The 20,375-nt window shown below is 32.2% G+C and overlaps 1 protein-coding gene across 36 annotated transcripts in view; it reads right to left on the bottom strand.

Moving 5' to 3' along the window:
* LOC106878639 (thrombospondin type-1 domain-containing protein 7A) overlaps positions 1–20,375 on the bottom strand; it is a 1,055,067-nt gene that overhangs the window by 38,343 nt on the left and 996,349 nt on the right. For 33 of the 36 annotated variants that reach the window (XR_008265800.2, XR_016244537.1, XR_016244542.1 and 30 more), the window contains 4 exons: positions 18,897–19,103; positions 16,908–17,123; positions 14,717–14,810; positions 12,966–13,113 (listed from right to left, as the gene is read on the bottom strand). Coding sequence is in view for 29 of the 36 variants with exons in the window: in XM_089364004.1 (XP_089220130.1) it covers positions 12,966–13,113; positions 14,717–14,810; positions 16,908–17,123; positions 18,897–19,103 (665 nt within the window). In the remaining 7 variants the exon portion in view is untranslated. Of the gene's footprint in view, positions 1–10,124; positions 10,235–12,965; positions 13,114–14,716; positions 14,811–16,907; positions 17,124–18,896; positions 19,104–20,375 lie in introns of all 36 variants that reach the window. The other 3 variants (XR_008265799.2, XR_016244538.1, XR_016244539.1) reach the window with 1 other exon arrangement.

The following is a 20,375-nucleotide window of genomic DNA, read 5'->3' as shown; positions in this document are numbered from 1 at the left end:
GTGTTCAATTATTTGGAATTTAACCTTGTGTACACTAATTCAATTATTACAGACATGGCAGATTTTATCAATATAAATTTTCAATAGCTGATTGAAATTAAGTTTGTATCTTCAGTTGTTATCCAAATATTTATGACACACCATTAAAAAGTAATTTGAAATCTGAAGTTCATTAGCATTAATAAGCTATAACTCTTTACACTAAAATTCCCAAACTGCCGAGTTATTTCTATAATTCAATAGTAAAGTAAAAGCATGTAAATGTCGTAAAAGAATTTTTCTCCCAGTAAGAAGTAACGAAAGTTATTTCACTTTCTAAATGCTAATATATATTTTCTGTGTATTTGCATGTCAAAAGAAAGATAATTATGTACACGTGAAGATGGTTGAGATTAGAAGTGTACACAGCTAATCAATCATTCATAGTTTTATATATGGTCACACACACACACACACACACACATGCACATACATACATACACACACACACACAACTATTTCATAGTGATAATGCTTACAAACGGTTGTCCTTTGATTCTGCGATTCATGCAAAGTAGAGCTTTAGACTCTTCACAGGGACACATTGATGAAAGTCAAATGCTATCTAAGATGTCTGCTATGGACATCTGTTGCATCCAGTTTTGGTAGTATTTGACTTGAATTCATGATATGTCCATCTGAAGAGAGTAATCTTCAGATTTGCATGAAACTTGGAATCAAGGCTATTGTTTGATAGTATGGTTACCTTGAAACTACATCATGCACTCTCACTATTTTCATATATTTGGACACCCTTTGTTCTTTGAATAAGAACCACATTTGATCACGTTTATGTTATGTACACACACAATCTTTACATATTCACAAATTCATATATGAATACATACATACATACATATGTGTTTGTGTGTGTGTGTATATATATATATATATATATATATATATATATGTATATATATACACACGCACACACACATTACAGAACAGAATAGTTAAAATATATTACTCGAATTAATGTTGGTATAGGTAGTTAGCTGTACAACTATATGTCTAGAGCCATAGATTCTACAGGTCAATATCAACAAAAGCTGCCTTTATTTCACAACCAGTTTGAAGTAGATACTAGAAATGCCCTGATAACTTTATAATATTGTGATAATATAAATCAGCTCTGTATTACACATATTGAACACTCTCTTTTGGGATTAAAAGTGTTTGATCCTTGTGCCTGTGTGTGCATGTGTATATATTCACATGTATGCACTACCCACATCTATAATACAGTTGTTCACAATTTTTCAAGGATGTGAATCAAATGATATCTTAGTGGTGGCTGACGAAAAGCAGATCAATTTCTATAAAATTGATGTTACCTCTTAACATGAAGTCAAAATCTGTAGGATATGGGTTGATCCATGTTTAGTATTTCTTTCATTTATTTCAGTTAGATTTGAAATTAAAATGTCAAGAGACACAGCTATCACAAGTCCTTTTGTCCTGCATGGTTTTGCCAGTCCATTACCTCCTATTGCCCTAAAGTTGTTAGAAGATTCAATGTTACAGTAATAGTGCATAAAAAGTCTTTTACAAGTGTGCCAATAAGAGTAGCCTACAATGTGCCACTTGAGTTCAAAGTTCACTACCCTCCTATTACACCCAATCAGCTACATTCCAGTGCATTTGCCACACCTTTCTCTTCATCAAAAATCCCCCAACAACCATCACCCCAAATCTTAATTCTACAACATTATTTACTGCATCACTTACAATCTTCATGGTCATCTACATGTTGGTGAAACAGGCCTTTGGGTAGATGATCTCTTTGACAAGTACCTCCTTGTATTCTTCAATGCACTCTTGATCAACCCTTGGCCTTCCTATCCAATGTACTTCTCCCCCCCCCCCCATTAAGAGCCGCTTGGTTTCTATCTCTGACCACCTCTGATATAAAGGGGAAGGTCTCTGTAGAGGTCTTTATTGGTAACCTGTTGCCATTCAATATTCAGTGCATGTTAGAGTAAGCAGGTGTAACATCTTTCTAGTTGTTTCTGCAACGCTTTTGTCAGGGTCCAAGTTTTGGACCCAAAATGTAGCACACTTTCAACAATTTTTTTGAAGAACATGACTTTTTGTCTTCTTGAGAGGGATGACTGCCAAATCCAATCTAGTTTGCTGATGGCAGTCCAGGCTTGGGCCTTTCTTGTTTTGAGTTCTCTCTCTGATGAGGATAACTATGCACTGAGATATTTGCGGTCTTTCACTTGTCTTATGTTGTCTCCAGTGATTTGGGAGTTTTAGAAGTATTGAACATCACCACACCAGTCTTGTTGACATTCATGTGAAGCTCTGCCTCTTGGGCTGCTCCTTCAAGCTGTGCCAGGAATGCCTAGGCATCAGACATGAAGTCAGACAGAAGGCATAAATAATTTGCATAGTCTGTCAGAGATACAATTTTCTGGCAGTTGTTTTTTGCTGAGTGAAACTGATATATTGATGATTTTCTAGTCCATCACAATGACGAAGATGTATGGAGCTAGCATCTCTCCCTGTAATACTCCTGCCTTGATTTCGAAGAAATCAGATTCCTCATTAGTAGAGATGGTATGAGCCAAGAGATTCCATCACCTTTTACTGGGCAATGTTACTGGGCCATGAACAAATTCCTCAGGGATGTTGTTACTCTGGGAACCACCATATGGCCACATGAACAGAGGTTGACCAGCTACAACATATGTTGACAGACAAGAAACTGACAGTGGCGTTTCAGTTCCCAAGTTGAAGTCGTCAATAAACAACGGGAACTATTGGAGGAATGTCTGTGCAGATCAAGGAAACTTGATCCAGAGACAGATTTCTATCGTATCCACTCATCACAGAGCATTGCATTCTAGGAAATACATGAAAAAAAAAAGATCAATGAAAAATAAAACAATGCATCATATTCACACTTAAAGCATCTTTCTGCATGTGTGCATGCGTTTGTGTGTGCATGTGTAAATTTTTACATTTCGATAGGTGTGTATGTGTGTGTTTGTTTCAAACATGCATCCATGTCAGTGACACACATTTTGAGAGAGAGAGAGAGAGAGAGATCATGCTCACCAGTATGTGTATGTGAAGGCATGTGAGCTGGTAGCATCAACTTCCATTATCTGTGTATATTTGTAATCACATGTATGTGAATCTGTACTTCTATAATCATACTGATTTTCATGTTTCTAGCCAGTGTCATGAGTTTGATCATTCATCTGTCTGTACACAAATGTGGATAAGCAAGCTACTTGCCATGTCATTGATTTGGCCAGCAAAAAAGACATTTCTTTACTTTAAACAGACAATATTTCTTGCTTTCTTCCTCTCATTTCCATTCCATCTTCAACTGTCCTATTAGAAAAGAATTGCTACGACACAGATTTCTGTTGCTTATTTATATTAATTCCATTGGTAGAAGATTTGGTATGCAACACTACATTTAAATATATACTAATTTTTATGTACTTGGCATATTTAACTGTGCTATGTACCATATCTTACCATTTCTGAAATTCATTGCCATTTCTGAAATCCATTTTGCAGGCAGCTTGGCACAAACTACATAGCAAAGAAAGAAGAAAAGGATCTGTTGAGATTTTTCTTTCAACATTTGTATGAGGTTTACTGCACTGTATTACTTCTATGTAACAATGCAGTGGTATCTGATGTTTTGCACTTTTATCTGGTTACAGGAGCCAAACCACATGCTGTACGAATAGTTGAAAGCTTTTGAGAGGATTCTCACCTCAAACAGCCCTCCATAACTGTTCTGATCCAGCATTGAATTTCGGTAATTTGAACTACACCAAGCTTCCCAGTGCCAGGCTCTTATGCATTAACCATGAGGAAGTTGACAAAGTTCAAGCACAGAACACATAGTGATACCAGTGTGCTCCACCCCCCATATCTTATATTGCTTCAGTATTTTATATCAGGACCCTGTTCAAACACACTTTTTGTGCATTATTTCCCTTCAGTCCCTCAAGAGTAATTTCCCTTGTCTGCCATCTCAAAATAGGAGTTGTATGCTTTGTTGACACGGCTTGATTTTGTTTTCAATTGTATTCCAATATAGCAGCCTGATAAACTAAGTGATTTTTCATACAAGAAAAGTGCAAAGATTGATTGCTTTCAATTGACCAAAATAAAGAAATGCTCTACTTTAGGATTTTTAGTACTTTGTTCTTTCATTTTTTATTGAATTTAAAGTTTTCCATTCAGTTAAGTACCATAAGCACACAGGAATCAATACATAGAACACTAGATAGACATGCAATTGAGCATTCACCAACAAAAAGCTCTACAGCACACAAGTTATGGAGAAAACACTAAGAAGGATAAAGTGGAAGGTCTTTTTCTTCAATAAGGATTAACGTAGCTACAGACAGGGAGTTTGGTTTTGAGACAAACAAAATCCTCTGTACCTTAAGGGCATGGAAATTTTGAGGTGGAGACTTGCCTATTAAAAATGTGAAATTTCAGTCTTACAAATAGATTCCAAAAGGATTAGAAATAATATCTAAAGCCATTTAAAGATTCTAGGAATTTATTCAAGTCATGTATATGCTTACTAGGAAACTGAATAGTTGATAATTATTAGATCAAATTACCATTCCCTATAAAATACAAAACTGGAACACGTTGTAAGTGACTAGGCAAAGGGGTTAGCAATCCATTGCAAACGATGTTTATATTAAACACCTCAAACAATCCAATGCTTTTACAACTGAAGTAAAAGTGGGTTGTAGAGAGTCGATGGACTAACAACTGTACAAGTAAAACAGACAAATCACACACATAAACTTTGGAAAATTACAATGAATATGATATCGAGAATAAAAGAATTATCTAGATTTAACTTTGAACAGTAATATGAGCTAAGACTATCCATATCATAAACCATATGAAGACACAAACTCTATAAAATGCTAATCATTCACTGGGGATAGTTATATTATTAGCAGCATCAAGAAGGATAACTCCAATCAATCTTCAGACAAGAACACTTTAGATATGGCTATTTTTAAGATGTGGCTTCTGTGATGGGATAGATTACATGCAGTCCCTCACATTTTAATATAATAATTGTTTGAACAGTAGAATATCATGATCCAAGCCAACATATAGTATGATTGAGCTTGTTAGTTAGTTGCTCCCTGACCTTACCATGTCCTCTGGATATCCCAAAATCATGAAGAAGAATTCTGTGAAAATGCATTCACCCCCACTCTTTCATGTGTCAGTATAATCCTCTTTCCTCTATCATAATTATCATCATCTCTTTAGCCACTATCACCATCACCATCACCATCCTTCTCATGTCGTTTTGGTTCCCTCACCATCACAGCACCTTCAGTATTTTCTGTCACCATTAAACATAATGATACCAACTCTATGTTCATGCTATTTCACACCTCAACATCACTATCATCAACTGTCACCACCACCACAACCTTCAACACTATCATTAGACATGCCTTAATTAAGACCATATTGTCTTTCAGTATGTCTTAGACTATGCTATCTAATGTGTTCTTTCCCTTTTTTTTAAAGATAGTAGTCAGTAACTTGAAGCAGATTTGGGTACTATTTCTATCAGCTTGAACTCATACAAACTTGATTGTTTCCACATTAAAGTTTGGGTTTCATTTTATAGCTGGTACTTTGTTCAGTTGATATCAATGCTTCATGTTCAAACTGCTTTTGTCATAATTATAAACATTTTTTATTCAAAAATATTGTTTGAATAAATTTTATTTTTATCAAATAAAAATGTTTGAAAGAGATTTATTACTGAATAAGGTACTTAGGATAGTTGTCTTTTTAAAATATTGATTATATGGTATTAAATTTTAAACACACTAAAGTGATTATTTCTATCTATCAGATTTTCATGTCTGTTGCTTCCTAAGATAAGTGTATCTTTGTTGAGTATGGTAATATTTAAGGAAGAATGGAAACTGGCAGAGAATTAAGGAAGTGAGAAAACTGAGTGTCAAATATACACATTTTCGTCATTGTGATGAAAAATATGAAGGGATTTATTCTCATTGTAAACTTATCGTTCTGACATCAATTTTAGACATACTAAGAATTGAAAGGAGGCTCTGCATTTAAAGGATAAAAGCCAATCGAATGAGAATTAAATAGTGAGGACATCTGATAAAGTATGTTTAACATTTTGAAATAATCTAATAAATTTCATACATATATATATGTGTGTGTGTGTGTGTGAATATATGTCTCCTTTTCACTGATCTTTCATCTTTCGTACTCCTTTTATGCTTTTGTTCTCTGATGAAGGACTTGCAAAATATTAAGACACTCTTTGTCTAAAGCATTAAGCTATTACTGTATTTGTGAACTTGTGAAACCTTCTCCTTTTTACGTTGCCTCTTTCTACTCCTCATGATATATCGTTTCACTCATTTGACTATGACCATGCTGGGACATCACCTTGAAGCATTTTTAGTTGAATGAATTGACCCCCAGTACATATATTTTTAAGCCCAGTACTTATTCTTTCGGTCTCTTTTGCCAAACAGCTAAGTTACAGGGATGTAAGCACACCAACACCAGTTGTCAAGCAGTGGTGGGGGACAAACAAGAAGACACATTGATGGACTTCGTTCAGTTTCCCTCTACCAACTCCACCCAGAAGTCTTTAGTCAACCTGAGGCTATAGTAGAAGACACTTGACCATGGTGCCACACCCAATATTATCTTCCTTATTCTTGCTATTCAAAACTATTGCTACTGAAGTATTACTTTTACTTAAGGGAGTAATTTATTCATAATGCAGCATGTTTATAGCTGGTATTGTGTTCAGTTATCCTCATCAGTCAACACTCACTTTCCATTCTGGTGTCGGCTACAATATTTTACGTTCCATACATATTTAATTTGTATTAAATTTTATATTGAATGTAGCAGAACTGATCCCTAATCTTGGCACAAGGTTACAACTTCTGGAACAGGGTACAGATGATTAACCCTAGAAGCTTATTTTAATGCCCCTCCCTCCAACTTCCTATCTGGATGCAAAGTAAATTGACTTTGATGGAATTTGGATTCAGAATGTAAAGTGTTATCTCTAAATACCACAAGGCATTTTGTGTGATGTTTTATTATTCCTGCTTACATTATGTATACATGTTTCTTATTAGTCAGTAAAGATTGGCTGGGAAACCATTTGTGAAACCCCATGAGTATTATATCTACAGAGGTCAATTACTTGAGAAGGCTTTCTAATGTATTTTAAATTTGAATTTAAGAGAATTTCACTCTGCTGCCATTTTGTTTTCTTTTTGTTTATTGTTGACAACTTAGAATTTTCATGGATTGCATCTTGAAATTTTAAATATAAATTTCCCGGATGTACTTATTGCTTTCACAAATAAGTTCATTCTAAATATTGTTTTTATTTTTATACAAAAATTAGATTATATGCAAGATTTCATATATTATTAGGTTTTATATCTATGCATTCTATCTTAGACGATTTCATTCTAAGAAAATAAAGAAACAGAACCCAACAGCCAAGCAAAAGCAACAAAATTTTTTTTTTTAAATTAAAGAAAAAAGAGAAAGGCCCAAACAAAGCTTCCTAAAAGCAGAAAAACCTATGGAATACATAAAATATCATAAAGCTTCCAATATAAGATTGTTCTTTTTTTTTTTTTTCAAATGCATGCTTTCAAATAAATATTTTTTTTTTTGTCTAATAAAAGTTCCTGTTATTATCTGATTGGTAAGTTTCATGTAAATAAAGTTATTTAACAAGTGTTTTTCAAATTAGTAAGATATAATATTGTAATCAAAATATAATCCCCCACCTTCTTTAACTTTAAAAAGGGAGATTAAATTTTTAATTAGGAAACAGGAATTGCAAATAGTTTGAAAATATTTTAAATGGCTATACATGTAAAGTTAATATCAATAATGAGGCAAATATGTGAACTGTCAAATGTTAGGTTAATAACTGAGGAAAATGCAATTGAAAATTCAAGAAAGTAAATTCTTATTTAGCCATCCCATCCACTGCTATTTTTATTTTCACCCTAACTACATTTGTTTTTCTTAAGAAGTGTTGAACAATTCTACCAATAAAATCATAGAATTTATTGTTATGTGACATTGCAGAACACCAGCTCTCATACATTTAGACCAAATTTGAGTTATGAAATAATTGTGAATAAAAAAACATTTCATAAATAATGTAATAACTTTATTTATTCTAATGAAAATATAATAAAATCTTTTATCCACTTATATCTGAACTGATTCCTTGAAAGTTAAATGCTAATAGATCGGAGAGTCAATGATACATTTATTGGACACTTTGGAATATATAAATAATTTTGAATTTTAAGCAGCATTATTTACAAGTGTATACTTTTTTTTTACTATGTACATTTAAAAGGAGAAAAATATGAAGCAAAATTAAAACATGAAAATTAGGCGTTTTTCAATTTGTTAAAAGCTTCAAATTATTGAGATATGTAACATGAAATAGTGAATATAATCAAGCAGCAGTCATAGCTATAAGGGTGTCTTTTTTATCTTTTAAAATTATAAATTTTTCATTTCTAAATCACCTAATTTTCTTTATTCTGAAAATGCTAATTATTGAAGAAAATCTAAATGGTTATGTCTAAACTATGCTTCAAGTCAACTGGATATGTTCAACACTTAATTGTAAAATATTGCATTTTAACAATATATGTATCAAACTGGCTTTTATCATTTTATTCCAATTATGAGAATTAGTCTTCTTTACATTTCTTTGAGGTATTAATTGCAGGAAGAGTCATGGATGAAAAGAAATGGTTCTTTTGGGGAATGTAATATATATTTTGTAGTTCATTTGTAAAAGGATAGACAGAAAATAGAACTGTCAATCAGGCGTTTGTGGGTAAGATATATAACTTCGATAGGAAGAAAGAACTTCTATTGGGGTTAAGAGATTCACAGATGGAGAGTGAGATAAGAACTGGAATTAATACATTGTAGTCTTTAGAAACTGATATATTACCCTGCTTTTGTTTCAATTAATTTTGAAAATAATGAAGTTTATCAAGATAACTTTGTCATTATTGAGCTAGTTTTTTAATGTAAATTAATATGAAATTTTAGTGGAAGTGTTTAACTTGGATCACTTTACAAAAGAATTTCTATTATAGAATGAGGGGCAGTCTCAGGCAGGTTGATATGAAAAGGGTTTAAATATTTGTTCAAATTAAATCACTTGATCCAGATCCATTAGCAAGTTGTTATCTAAGGTAATTTTTGTCACACTGTTATAGACATCTGTTATACATTTAGAGATAATATTGTGGAGTAGTCATGAGGATTATTGGTGCCTCAGGCCAATAGAATATATTATGAAGTCACAGATACTTTATGTACGATGCCTAGTTGGGGAATTTTATCAGATTATTGAATTAGAGATGCTGTATTTTTATGTAAATGGAATTTTTCATAATGAAAAATTTGTTTTGATTTGTAAATCTAATGAATAGTTTTAATAGTTTGTAGAGAAGGAACGACTATGCGAGCTGTCCAAGACTGTATGGAGTAATAAAACTAGGGCCATATTTGTTCATGAAAGCTGTTCAGAACTATATCATGTATAAAAATTAGGATCAGAGCTGATTAGCTCAGTGGGGTATTTAATGCTTTATTATTTAATCACTAAAAAAGTCTATTCTCAGCTGTCTTCTCTTTACTGCAAGTTTTGAGACAACTGCACAGCAAGAGAAGCTGTTGTTATGAAGGAAGCTTACAGTTGAGTATCTTTAAAGGAGCTAAAGAAATCAAAGGTTGTTCAGAAGAATTAGGATCATATCTAAAGCTAAATCAGATTTCAAAAGTTCAGCAACATTTGGAAATTGGTTTTGATTGATATTGGCAGGAACTTGATATTGCATTGTCAGTGTGAAGGGAAAAAATCCATGTATCATAAAACTTTGGTGAGAGATCAAGGAACATGAACAGATTCACTGGAATTGCTAGTAAAAGGATTAGATATAAACTGCAGACAAGGGATTATGGTCTGTTAGTGATGACGTATTTAGAGAAAGTAAACCTACTGGCAGTATAGCTGTTAGAGTTTTAAATAATGAAAATGGTTTCAAGAACTGCTGTCTTCATTAGCAGCTGGTTTGATGTCAGTGAATTCAGGGGATCTACATTCAGAGGACTAAATAGGAAAAACAAAACTGATTGTAGTTTGACAATATAAATATAATAGGAAGGTTGGGGGAAGAAAATTTAGACAGTGATTAAAAATAATCTTAGACATTTGCTAATAAAAATTGGTGAAAAAGTTCTTCAAAGTAATTGGTATTGCTGCATTGGAAAGTAAATAGAGATTTTATTATAAGAGTAGAAACATAGACTTTGGAATTGAAACAATTAGATTTGTGGAACAAGATGGAAATTTATGGAAAAATAGTGTACTGACATCTCATCCAATCTGTCCTATAGTGAAACATATTACAACCATGGTGATGATGATGATGATAAAACTAATTAAGAATTTATGTAAATTTCTAAAAAAATATTAAATGAGGCGAAATTCAGGTTTCTTACATTTAAAATTTTAACAATAATAGCCTTAACTGTAAATACAATGCAACTTCAACAATTTACTTTATTTGAGAGAATAAGATATTTGTTCCTATTTATAGATAAACTTATGATTAATATCAAGATTTTCGATGCTCGAAAAATAATGATAAAAAATTGTAGTTTAGGCTTACACTTTCAGAAGTGTGTGTGTGTGCGTGTGTGTGTATATATATATATAAATATATATATATATATATATAGTCCTGTCCCATGAACGGGAATGTGAAACTCTGAGTAACAGTTTTTAACTATATATATATATATATATATATATATATATATTTGAGGCAGGAAGGATGTAAAATAGTTTTAAGTTAATATTGATAACACAGTTTGACTTTTGTGTTGTTTGTGTACATAAATTTTTCCTTTAGATAACATTTTTTTTTATCAGGTATCAGAATAGGGGAATACTTGTGGCAAAATCAATTCTTATTAATTGATGTTGAATAAACTAAATGACAGTTAGTTTGCTGCTGCTAGATTATCATCCACTATTTTCTATCATGATGCACGCTTTGCACAGATATTAACTACTACTTGAAATCATAGGTAATAATAGGTGTTGCAGATAATCATTTAAGGTATTAATGGAATTCTGTTGCTGAAATCAATATACATATCATTTAGAATAAACCATTGTGACTGAAATCACTACTGGCTGGAACTGTTAATCAATTGCTTTATTCTTAGTATAAGCATAAAGCTACTGGTTTGGGGAGAGGGTATGTTTAATCTAATTGAATATAGTATTTGATTGGTGATTGATTTACCAATCCCAGTGAGTGCAAAGTAAAATTAGCTCCTCTGAGATTTGAAACCAGAACGTAAAGGAACAAAACTATATTCTTTTCTACTCTAGGCACAAGGCCTGAAATTTTGGGGGAGGGGGTCAGTCAATTAGATCGACCCCAGTGCGCAACTGGTACTTATATCGACCCCGAAAGGATGAAAGGCAAAGTCGACCTTGGTGGAATTTAAACTCAGAACGTAAAGACAGTCAAAACACTGTTAAGTATTTTGCCCGGCATGCTAACGATTCTGCCACCTCAGTGCCTTAGGAATAAAACTATATTGTGAAAGCTATTTCTTCCTGATATACATTCCCCTCTATATGGAATAAAAACATTTATGTATCGATTTCCACGGTTTGCATGTACTTGCATTGTTTTTGTTTTTTTTAATTTGAATGAAAATTTATGGTAGTTGTAATGATTAAATATTTATAGTATGGTAACATATACTGGGAGAATTATAATTTATAATCAATTTCTAAACACTGGTATTGATTGATGATTTTATGTCAGTCTGACCACAACTAAAAAGTAAAGATCAGAGTCAATCTGTAAATATTTCTTCCTACAAAGGTATTTAATGTACTACTACCTCAACATATCTGTACTTACATAATGTAATAATGTTTTACAGTTGATTGTGCAAGACAACTGAGCTAATTAACCCAATTTCATATTAGAAATCTTCCTTAATTAATGCTTACTTCCACTACTAATTAGCTTGTATGTACAATAAATAGATGCGTATTTACTTTTGTGAAATAAATCAAAAGGATTGCACTACTCATATAATTGGATAATTTTCCCCCTCTGTTTTGTTATCCATTTAATATTTCAAAATGCGAGCTTTGTTAATGTTATTGCTATTATTACTCCTATTATTGCTGTTATTATTGATCTGATATATAAAAATTATAAATATTGTGGAAAAATCTATCATAATGAACATTTTTCAATGTAGATTACATCAATCAAAGAACTTTGTTTCATAAATATATATCAAGATAAAATATAAAGTTAATGAATATTTGATATAATAAGCTAATTAATTTACGGGGAAGCATTATAATGAGAATTACTAATTACAATACAGAAAAACACTTGTTTAAGTTGATCTCAATAGGTAAAAAAGCATAAAATGATTTCTTATGGTTATAAAAATAATTTGACAAAAATTTCTTAGCTCAAATGATTATTATATCAAACTTGATATTATTCTTATACCTGATCAGCACCTCACTTCAATAATCTAAATTGTTTAAAGGAAAAAAAGGCAAAACTTGAATTAAATCTTTCAAGTTATCTTTGTAGAAACAATTTTAATTTTGTATTTTGTTATCTAAATGTTTTTCTTAATGAAAGACTGACAATAAATTTATAAAAGTGGAGTGTGTGTGTATGACTATGCGAAAATACTGACTGAAGTGAGTGTGACAGATAAAATTTGTAGAGTAAACGTGGATGAGAGTGTATATTAAAGTTGCAAATATATTAAGCTGTACATACATTTTCATTGTTTTCTTGCTGAGCCTCAACAAATGCCTGGACATGATTGCATTGAACTGCTTGTTCATCAATTGAAAGATGTTGTGAAGTTGTATCCTGACCATGCGATCGACTGTCTCTGTCACGTGGGCCTTTTCGAAATAATCCACTGAGATGAGAAAAAAAGAAAGGTTGTTACTGAGAAAGTGAAAAGAAACAAATAAAAGAAATACTCAAACATTCATTGTGGTATTTAATCTAACACTTTGGCATTTAATATGCTCATATCAGGCCCAGATATTCTACCTGTTTTATGTTAAATTGACCAGATTCAACCTCTCACACCTACCCTACAATGTCATTCTAAAAATATATAAATACACCATTGGAATCTTGAAGCTACAAGATAATATATGATTAATTCAAAACAATGTGAATAAATAAACATATAAAAAATACAAAATGGGACAAGAACGCAAAACATCCAGACAGTTAGGTGATACAAAAATGGGACAACGAAACATCCAGATAGACGATACAAAGAAAACAAAGACAGGTCATTCAAAGTTTTCTTTCCTCAGTCGAGTACCAAATTATCTTCGCAATTTCGGTTGATTATCCTTGTGATTGCTCCAATCTGGCCAGCCCCAAGGAAAACCTAAGCTAAGAGCATTAGATTCTTTGGAAGAAAGCAGCAAATGTATACAAAAACAAGGATGGGAAAAAAACGGATAATGTTACACAAATATAATAAAAATAATAACAGGACATAACTGGCACTATAGTTATTTTACAAACCTACCTGCACTTGCTATAATATAGAATATTAATTTTTCCATTGCAATAACATAACTTATATTTCTATAGAAATAGAATATTAAATTTTACTTTTAGATTGATTTGCTTTTGGAATCCACACGACTTTGTTTGCCTCAGATCTCTTCATGACAAACAGTTTCTAACTTTGCTCCAGCATTCTGATTAGCAGCAAAGATTGATGAATTTTAAAACAATGATATTCAAAGACTCAGATTTTCAAAATTCATTTTGTAAAAATGGCTGTAATGCAAATTGAAAACAGGATTGTCACCATGAAACTATATAGTATAACCTTATTAATTGCTCCATTGTTGAAAAAACAAAGAAAACATCTGATAAACTGATGGATATACTGTGAAGAATTAAGACTAAAATGCTATTCAACTAAATTGCTTTTAGTCTGTGTCACAGTGTTTAAATTAAACCTGACAGCTGAGAGTTGTTGGAGACGAATGACCAAGAATGTTTCACAACATGATCACTTGTATTTTCAAAACATTAATTTCAGTAACATTCAGAGAAATATTATTTAGCATATTTAGAAGTGGTTTGACTACAGGAAAAGATGTGTTGACAGTAGAGTTTGTCTACAAGTTTCTAAGTAGAAAGTGCTCAGCTTAAAAGCTGATGTAGGCATAAAAGACAGATAGGTGGTAATAAATGACAAGGAATCAATTTTCATTCAGAATTATCAAAGAGCAGATGAAAATATGCTGTAAAATCTGGATATTTCACTGAATTAGTTTATGATGACTAGCTTAACAAATTTTATATACAAGAGTTTTCACAACAGAAATTTTCCATTTGTTATAAAGATATCATAGAACTGTGATAAAATAGTCAATGAAATACACATTAAATAAATCTTTATAGAGACTTTAATGATTTAACAACATCAAAAGACTGTAAAAATGCGAAAGGAATTCTACTTAAAATCTATGAAATGATGATACCATATAGCATAGAAGAAGTATGTCAGTCCTGCAACAGCCAGAGTACCTCCACCAATCACTGCGTACATCCAAATTGACATACTTCCTCTCTTGTCTGAAACAGAAAAATTGCACTTTATTTTAATTGATGTCATAAATATTCAAAAATTTCTAATTTTTCCATAAATATTTAAATTTTGAATTATCACACTTCTTTCTAACTCTGTCTTACTTACTCCCACCCACTGTTATTTAATTCGAATGATCTTGTAGTTTCAACAAGAAATCTGTTCTGGGCCCCTTTTTTTTTCCAACTTTAGCCTATCATCACTGGGCGTAAAGCTGCCTCACTCCCAACTGTACTCCACTCTGTCGAGGGTAATCATTGTGTTGAAAGTTACCTGGTAACCTCACTAATGCTGGTGCTATGAAAAGCACCCAATAAACTCTGTAAAGTGGTTCAAGCCATACTAAAGCAAACGCTGGCCTGTGATGAAGTCCTCTAACTCATTATGCACTGTCAAACCATTCAACCCATGTTGGCATGGAAGATGATGTTGATGATCATTTTGATAGTAGTTATTTCAAATAATTTCTCTTCGCAAATTTATTTAATAAAGTTTCTTTAACTGATTCTGTGTCCCATTTTTACTAAATTCTCTTAACATTTGAATATATGTTGAGTTGTTGGAATAAAACTCAAAATATTATCGAAATTCTTGTCATTTTAATAACGATTCAGGAGAAAATCGTTTAGTCAACCAGTGATATTTGGATTTCGAACTATGATGTTAAAAAAAAAAAAAAAATTTAATGCCAAAATTTTCAAGATTCATCTCATCAACATGGTAACAAGTTTAAAAAATGATGCTAAATAAAATAAGAGAACTGTAATCATGAATTGATAGTTAAAAGAAAAACAGCATCTCAAATGTCATATCATTGAAAAAATTGTCAATCAAAATGTTGGCATTTTTATTATCTTTGAAAATACTTGTAACATATTTATACATGATGAGAGTAAATTAGATTTAAGTATATATTCTTACTGTTATCTATAGAAAGTATATAAAGTTTTATACACTTGCATATAATAATAATGATAATAATAATAATCCTTTCTACTGTAGGCACAAGGCTTGAAATCTTTGGGGAGTGGATAAGTTGATCACACCAGCCCCAATATTTGACTGAGATTTAATTTATCGACCCTAAAAATATGAAAGGCAAAGTTGACCTTAGTGGAATTTGAACTCAGAATGTAGCGGCAGATGAAATGCTGCCAAGCAATTCACCCAGTGCGCTAATGATTCTGCCAGCTCACTGTCTTAATAATAATGATAATAATAATAATAATCTTTGCCCTAGGTGTTGGGAAGACACTTGGCAAGAAATGGAAACAAAATTGAAGAAGAAACTAATAATAATAAAGATGGTTTTTGACTCAGGTGCAAAACTAACAATTTTGTGGAGTGGGGTTAATCAATTAGATTGATCCCTAGTACTTAACTGGTACTTTATTTTATTGACCCTGAGGATCAATGGTAAAGTTGACCTCAACAGGATTTGAAATTAGACCATAAAGAGCTAGAGTGAATACTACCAAAGTATACCCTTCATCCTTCACCCCACAGTCTAGCAATGTAGTCATTATAATTGAATAACATCTGCCCTTGAAATTGCTGACACTGTGCTGACATCAAAAGTCATTATGTAAAGCTCAGCACAATTGTTGATGGTCTTTGTGCTGTCCCCCCTCATCTATGCCCCTTGTGACTAATAAAAGAAATTATTATTATTCTCTACTATTTAATTTGGCAAGCTGGCAGAATCTTTAGCTTGCTAGGCAAAATACTGAGCAGCATTTCATGCACCTTCTTTTCCTGAGTTCAAATGCTGCTGAAGTCAATGGTTTTTAATGATAGTTGAGTGCTTGGGAGTGATGTAATCAACTTACCCCATTACCCCAAAATTGCTGGCCCTGTGCCAATATTTGAAGCTATTATTATTATTCTATGTTGTGAATATGCTACAAATATTGTCAGTTGAAACTGTTGTCCTTTGTTGAAAGGTAATCAACATTAATATGATTTGAGCATTAATATTTGACCCTGAGTTTAGCTATCAAACTCAACTCGAAATACAGGCTAATTAACACAAAGACTGATGCAAGTAAAACGAAGTAAGAATAAAAAATAGTTGTAATACTTACATGCATTACTGGGATTATTTTCTTTTGTTGTGATCTGTGTTTGTGTGTTAGTAACTGATATTGGGCCACAGCCAATTAGGATATTATCACGATAGATTGGCTCAAAGGAAGGTAGACACTGACATACATTTACATCAGAACACACTGAGCCATTGTCAGGACAAGGCGGATCACAGATAAGCGTGTCACCAGGATAAGTATTTTCATCACAAGCACCTGTTTTTGGTAGATAGAAAAGAAGAAAAAATAGATTGTTTTATAAACAGTGGTGAACTGGCCAGGTTGTCAGCTTGCCCAATGGAAAGTGGGCTCCTGTGCCATTAGAATCCATATATGGGGGCCCATGTTAGTAGCTAAGGGACCCATCCCCTCAAGTTCAAGAATATTTTATTCACTCCTGGAAGAATGTATAAATTATTTCAGCCTGGCTGTGTTTGTGGACAGTTGAAAAGAATACTTTTAACAAAAACAAACAAAAAAAAATTGAATGATAACATTGTAGTAGTGGGTGGGCCCCCTTGTAGCTGCTAGTGGGCCCTCTTAGTCTCCTGGCAACCAATATTTTTAGATCCAGTCCACCACTGGCTATAACCATGAAATAAAGTGTATAAGTCTTACATGCTTTCAACATCACTTGTAACTTTATATAATTTCCCATTCTCAAGTTTTATAAAACTATTCATTAGAATGAACACTATTATGTCTTACTTCATTTTTGTATCTAGTTTGCACGATTCTTTGTGAATTCGTGTGTTGAAGCAAATTTGGTTATTTCTTGGGAGAATCATATTGTCTTAATACCTTATCTAACACACTCATCGGTTTGATTTTCACTCATTATTTATATTTTTTCTTCCAAAATCTTCATTGCTTTTGCAACCTTGTCAATGGATGTTGTAAGGAAATCTTTACATTTTCTTCTTTAATGATTTGAAGCAAAATGTAAAGGAATCCAATAATTTAACTACGATATGAATGAAAATTCTTTTTTTAGATTTCTTAAAATTTTCTGCACTATGGATGCTGCATTTTCCTGCTCAATTAATTAGCAGAGAAAAAAAAAACATCTTGTTCATATTTACCTACGAAGAATGAATTATTGATGTTGCTCCTGCTGTTGTTGTTGCTGCTGTTTAGCCTTAAGTGAACTCTGATTGAGCAGGCGAACCTGAGCAAAAGCATTTCAACCGTAACCACTGCATGTTTTAGAGATTTCTATGACTCAATTTTTGGTATTTCTACAACCTTCCTGTTCTTAAGAATGCTCTTAAGAGTGATTTGATGAAAATGTGATTGCTATTTCTAGCAAATTGATTGAACTTGTTTGATATTAGATTGAGCTTACAGTCCCATAGGAAGAAGGATGTGATCAAGAATTTGGATGGGAACCACTAGTACCAGAATCTTTTGAAGAATTAGAGAGAGTAGGGATGACATGCAGGACTAATTCATTGAGAAATGGTCGGAAACTTTTTTATGAACCATAAATTTTTCTGAAATCCTATATTCAAGTGATCAAATGACTATTTCAAATATTCACTTATTAGTGACACAGTCCATCCTACATATAAAAAAGGCAGTGGCACTTTTGGAGTCTACAAATCATTCTTGCTCCTACTATGTACACTTTTATATAACCACAGCTGTAAAGAAGACAAATTATGGTAATTTGATAAAAAAGAAAAAAAAGAAAATGCCGTTTGATCATAAAGATTACTCATGGCTTTCAAATTATTGGTTAGATTTAGCTGATAACTTGGGAATCCTGTTTTTGTGTCTAAAATCTACTCCAGTGCTAGGTTCCATTAAAACAGGTGAAGTGATGATTATATTCCAATTTTATTGAGTGGTCTGTTATGGAATTACCATTCTGAAGAGTGGTAAGTCCTTCTCTTGAAGATAAAACAAAAATGCTGCATCTAACCCAAAACATGTGGAAAAAAAAATTAAATTAAAAAAATCTCATTTATGTTGAATACTGAGTCTTACCTGTAACATTTAGAGAATCAGATCTTTCACACCATACATGTCTTTTGTTTTTATTCCATTTACTATATTTCCACTGGAAAGTAAAACATTTCTTTGCATGGCATGGGCGACTCTCATAAAGTTTTGGAGGACAGAGTTTGGATCTTGCAGCAGGATAAGCCAGAATTGCTCGCGATCGACTCTGGATTCCTCGCTCATGATCTGTAACTGAAACATAAATGACAACATTAATGATGATCAAATATATCGCATGCTTTGTCAATAATTTATATGAACTGTTCTTTAAACATTTGAAGGTAAAAAACGCTCTTTAGCTTTGCAATATGGTCTTTCTCACCAAGAAACAAAATGTTTTAATCTATAGTTTATCATTTATTTGCTAGAACAGGTTATACTTCCATCTCAGTAAGTAATTAAAAAACTCTCACTTATGTACAATAGGTATTTTTATATAAATACTTGTAAATACACTCAGTATTTTTTACTTTTCACTTGTTTCAGCCATTAGACTGTGGCCGTGCTGGGGCATCACCCTGAAGAATTTTAGTTCAACAAATTAACCCCAATACTTTATATTTTTTCAACATCTGGCATAAACTCTTTATTTGGTAGTGGAAGCTTTTTCCCTTTTCTCTCCTTCATTTTTTTCTGTCTTGCAAGTTACTTGGCAACCTTACTAGTACCAGTAGCATGAAAAAAACCACTTTGTACAGTGGTTGGTGTTAGGAAGGATATTCAGCTGTAGAAGCCATGTCAAAAACTAACATTAACATCTAACACTGACTTGCAAATTGTCAGATACTGTCAAACTGTCTTACCCATGCCAGCATGTTAAGTTTTTGTTAAATGATGATGAGGAATAAAAGTTTTGTCTTCAAGTTCAGAGATATCGAAAACCTAATATATCAATCAGCTTAGTGTAAAAAAGAAAAAATAAACACTTATTTTGTTTATTTTTATGTGAAACTCCTATGAGAGAACAACGATAAAACATATAGACACGTATGTATGTATGTATGTATGTATGTATGTATGTATGTATGTATGTATGTATGTGCGTGTGTATATATATATATATATATATATATATATATAGTCTTTACACAACTGAGACAATTTTTCAAATACAGGATTGAGCAAATTTTATTTCTTTATAATCAAGATTATTTTTAAATATTTCCTTTAGAAAAGAAAAAACCAAACTCTTTACAACTCGATGATAATTAAATTTGTTGTACAGAAAACTTTTTCTCTTAAGATCTTCCTGGTATCTGTGAAAAGCTTTGAAAACACAATTCCTTTGTCTGATGAAGACTGGTCATTGAAGGAGTTAAATATTACAGTATGTTGCCTCGCAAAAAAAAAAAAAACGAAAAATAAAAAGGCAGTAAGTTTATTGTAATGCTTCTAAGAATGGGTAATCTCTTAAGATGTGAATGCAGAATTAATACATAGACATATCAAGTGTGTTTCTTTTAC

The sequence above is a fragment of the Octopus bimaculoides genome, chromosome 16 (genome assembly GCF_046866305.1).
Source record: "Octopus bimaculoides isolate indiv1 chromosome 16, ASM4686630v1, whole genome shotgun sequence".
Taxonomy (NCBI): Eukaryota; Metazoa; Mollusca; class Cephalopoda; order Octopoda; family Octopodidae; genus Octopus; species Octopus bimaculoides.
The sequence above is the reverse complement of the archived record's forward strand: the minus strand, read 5'-3'. Positions and strand labels throughout refer to the sequence as shown.